Source organism: Sitodiplosis mosellana, unplaced genomic scaffold, assembly GCF_009176505.1.
Source record: "Sitodiplosis mosellana isolate CC-2019 unplaced genomic scaffold, AAFC_SMos_1.0 Smas_scaffold_5367, whole genome shotgun sequence".
Classification (NCBI taxonomy): Eukaryota; Metazoa; Arthropoda; class Insecta; order Diptera; family Cecidomyiidae; genus Sitodiplosis; species Sitodiplosis mosellana.
Window position 1 is genome coordinate 8,569 of NW_022600609.1, and position 4,618 is coordinate 13,186.

At 43.1% G+C, this 4,618-nt stretch overlaps 1 protein-coding gene across 1 annotated transcript; it reads right to left on the reverse strand.

Moving 5' to 3' along the window:
- Nucleotides 1–612: 612 nt before the first annotated feature.
- Nucleotides 613–4,256, reverse strand: LOC129572671 (uncharacterized). The gene is made up of 3 exons (XM_055452681.1): nucleotides 3,977–4,256; nucleotides 3,607–3,926; nucleotides 613–2,928 (listed from the first exon to the last, which is right to left on the reverse strand). The coding sequence occupies exons 1-3, from the start codon at nucleotides 4,254–4,256 to the stop codon at nucleotides 613–615; spliced, it is 2,916 nt and encodes a 971-aa protein (XP_055308656.1).
- Nucleotides 4,257–4,618: the final 362 nt, after the last annotated feature.

Here is a 4,618-nt window from a genome sequence, read left to right on the forward strand (position 1 = left end):
ACAAATTTGCTTCATTCACAACGTTATTTGTGGCAAAATATCATCAAAGTATATCATGGAAAAAATCAATTTTAGAACACCACGACATCGAACACGAAACACTGAATTTCTGTCACTTCCGATTAGAATATATAATTATTCAATGTTTGAACCAATCAATTTCATGTTAACGACATACAATGAATTTTACAAATATTTTGTTCCTATCAAACCGCCTAATCAAACGAATGAATGTGATGCTATTACTATTCCAATTTGTGATACCTACTTAATTGATTTTAATGTTAGTACAGATACTGTCAAACAGAGAATAACCGATTATTTTAGAAGAATTGGAACTTGGAGAAACTAAAGAAGTAAATGAAAATATTATAAATATTGTAAATATGCAACCAAATATTTATACCTGTTGAATATTATCACGCAACGAAACCAAAACGCTCGAGCTATTTTCTTTTTCTATTTATTTCTATGGATGTTGTTCGTCCAAGTTACATGACATTACTTAATCTATTTCGCTATGTCTCGGCCTATTTATACACGAGCTAGTCAAGAGCCAAAGGCTGCTTGACCAAAAATAATGTGAACATGAAAATGCTTAAAAATATCTGTTCAGTTCTGAACATCCTGCCTGGCCTGGCCCGATGTTCCTTTGCCGCAAATTGGTAGCAGGCACAGCTTGACGATTGGTCGGCGATAAACGTGTCCCCTGCTGGTTACATCTGCTACTCTGACGTGGCCGTCGTCTCCCTGAATGGTTTTGTTCACTCGCCCCAGTGGCCATTGTGTCGGTGGTAGCGTATCTGTGACGATTAGGACGATGTCGTCCACCTGAACGTTTCGTTGGCTATGTCGCCACTTGTTGCGCTCCATTAGCGTGGTCACGTATTCGTTCGACCATCGTTCCCAAAATTCCTGGGTCATTTTGTTCATCAGTTCGAAGTTTCTCAGCCTGTTGGCGGCTACTGACGTGTAATCACGACTGAGTGGGGCGATTAATGGCTCGCCCACGAGAAAATGGCCCGGTGTCAACGCCAGCTCATCCGCCGCGTCGTCATTCAAGGCGATCAGTGGCCTGGAATTCAGGCAAGCTTCTACTTGCGTTAGCAATGTCGCTAATTGCTCGAATGTGAGCTGTTGAACGCCTATGACGCGTTTGAGGTGTGATTTTGCGCTCTTCACTGCAGCTTCATGTAGGCCGCCCATGTGTGGAGCTGATGGTGGTATGAATTTCCACTGTGTCGTGGTACCGTTCTGCGAACCCAACTCCCTCCAGGTGCTGTGGATTTGGCGCGCCTCATTCGAATCGCTCTGGAATGTCCGGTTTATTTGCTGCTGCTCATTTGACGCTCCCTGGAAAGTTGTGGAATTGTCGGCGAACAGCACCTTGATCCTCCCCCGGCGGCACGAGAATCGCGTGAATGCTGCGATGAATGCCTCCGTCGTCATACTAGACACGAGCTCCAAGTGTACCGCTCTGGTGCGTGTGCAAACGAAAACCGAAATATAACCTTTGTCAATTATCTTTGTCCGAGCGGCGTTGTATCGCTCGATGTTGACTGGGCCCGCGTAATCGACCGCTGACGCCTCAAACGGTCGCCCTGGCGTCACTCTTTCCTCTGGTAGGTGTGCCATCAGCTGATGCTGCGTCTCTTTCCTCTGTCGGATGCATGGCACACATTTTGATATGGCTGTTTTAACTGCGTAGCGGCCGCCCAGGATCCAATACTTCTGTCTTATGTATTGCTGCGTGAGCTGCGTGCCACCATGCAAGGTTCGTTCGTGCGCCAGTTCGGTGATTAATTTTGCTGTGGTGCATTTCCCATTTAAGAGTATGGGATGTACAGTGTCGTATGGAATGTTGGATCTCTTGATTCTCCCCGCTAGTCGCATAATTCCGTCATTATCCATGAACGGGGTCAATTTTGATAATGGTGATCCCTGTGTCAGGTCCTCTTTGTTGGTTAATTTCTCGATTTCTTTGTTGAAATGCACGCTCTGGCTGTGTCGTACCCAAATTCTCTCGGCGTTCAAAATTTCGTCGTCGGATAATTGTCCTTCCTTTCTGAACGCTTTCTTCACCGTAAATCGAAGTACGTACGCTGTGATGCGTAGTAGTCTTGGCCAATCACTGAATTGGTGCAGAAGATTCCCATTCGCGTTTGAAATGGGTCCATCATCGTCGATGTGAGCGTTTACCATCGCTGTCGATTTCCGCTCGTGGCAGCGAACGGCTTCGATGTCGGTTTCCGTTAGTGTCAATTTGCTTTCTGGCCATTTCTCTCTGTCGAGCGTTAACCAGCTGGGTCCATTCCACCATAATTTGCAATCCGCCAATTCCGTTGGTGAAATTCCCCGCGAAGCTAGATCGGCTGGATTGCTTTTTGTGTCCACATGTTTCCATTCAACCCCGCGCGTTAGCTCCTGTATTTCTCCGACTCTGTTGCCAACAAACACGTCTAATTTGGCAGGTGATTTGCCGATCCAATGTAGTGCTATCATTGAGTCGGACCAAAGAGTGCAATTGTCTATGTCGACATCATGTGCGGTTCTCACTTCTTCCAGTAATTGTGCCGTGAGATGGTATGCTGTCAGCTCCATCTTCGGAATTGTACTGCCCTTAATCGGTGCGACGCGTGCCTTCGCAAACACCAAATGTACAGTGACTGGATCGCCATCACGTTGCTGTCTGAGGTAGAATGTGGTGCCGTATCCGGTTTTTGATGCGTCGGCGAATGCATGCAGTTGCTTTTTGGACTTAAGATCTGTGTTGATCCATCTCGGAATGCGTACATTCGTGATGTTTGGTAATTCCCTGGCGAATTGCTCCCATCTCTGCAGTACTTCTCCCTCGACTTTGTCGTCCCATTCGACCTTGTCGATCCACAAATCTTTCAATACGACCTTTGCGAATATGACTACGCATGACTACGCATATTATTAAATTTAAACATATGATTGATCTTGAATTAAAAATAAATTTCCACAAAATTATTAATAAAATGTTAAAAGCAGATATCAAATTAGATTTTAACAACAAGCATCACGAGTATGAAACAAGACAATCAAAAAGACTGCGCAAAATTAAACCCAAAAATAATTGGGGAAAATATTCTATCATTAACAGGGGAACTAATTCATACAATTCTTTGCCATCGCCAATGAAAAAATTTCACAAAATACAGACATTTAAAAACCAGTTGAAAAAAATTACACTGGAAGAGCAGTCAAAAAACTTGCAATGTAACAAATTAAGAAACAAAAAAAAACAGAAATATATTTACAAAACAAACAGAGTCACTACAAAACATAAGAAAAAAAGTTAATTATTTATTGAGATGTAACTATTTAGTTTTAGGGGCGTTCATGTATAACATTTGCCTGAATAAATAAATAAATAAATGACAAATAGCCGCATGGATCATAAAGTCGTGCTATGTCGGACGAAATGCTCCTCTTCGTCGGATTTTCCAATCTGATTGGATTTTTGATGATGTATTGGAATGTGTCTTCCCTTGCATCCCAGTGCATACCGAGCACTGCTGTCGTTTCTTCTTTGTTGAGCTCGATCAGTTGGCAGCCGCTTGATTTGATGTGCCCACGCACTGTTGGATCGTTGGTGTTCCATTTAGCTAGCTCCATCTCTCTTTTACCGAACATCTCGATCAGTTCCCCGTGTAGATTGATGGCAGATGTAATATCGTGGCTACCGCCCAATGCATCGTCAACGTAAAACGATGTTTTCACGGCTTTTGATGCCGCTGGGAATTCTGTGGCGAATTCTTCAGCCATATGAGTCATGGTGCGTATGCTGCTGACTTGTTCCCATATGTCTGGGTGTTCAGCCGATACTCGTGAACCGGTTGACTTGGCGATTCTCGCCATAGTATCCACTGCATGTCTCGTTGATCCTCGGCGATTAGTATCTGCCGATACATTTTAGCGACATCAGCGGTAAGCGCAATTCTGTGTGTACGAAATCTCATGAGAGTAGTGATGAGTTCCGGTTGAACCTTTTCTCCGTTCAACTGAATGTCGTTGATTGAAATTCCGTTTTTCGCCCTAGCGCTTCCATCAAATACGGTACGGAATTTCTCCGTGCCTGCTGCATGATGAGGTATGTAAATTGCTGTGTCGCTGTGATGCTCCTGTGGTGGCACTTTACTCATGTGATTCAGTTCCTCGTAGTCGCGCATGAATTTTATGTATTTCTCCTTCAGTTCTGGATCGCGAGCAAATTTTCGTTTCATTTGCATTAGCCTTGCATATGCTATGTCGTATGAGCCGACACTGCGCCTTCTTGACAGTTCTCATATAAATGAGCCCAGAAGCGCCAACTGGTGCAAGAACATGTAATAGAACCGTTGTATACCAATAGTATTCAGTGAAATGAAATACCACGTTTGTATAAATATAGCAATCACTTGAAGAGAAAAACTTAAAAAAACATGTTTCAATAAAAAACAATATTCTAATATTTTAGAAAATAAAAAATTAAATGAAATTTTTGTGTTTTCACGTGTTTTCATCAACATGAATAACTGCTACAAATGTCACTTCATGTTGTCATTGAAACAATCGGAACGTGGAACGTCAACAAATGAACTGACATTTGTTC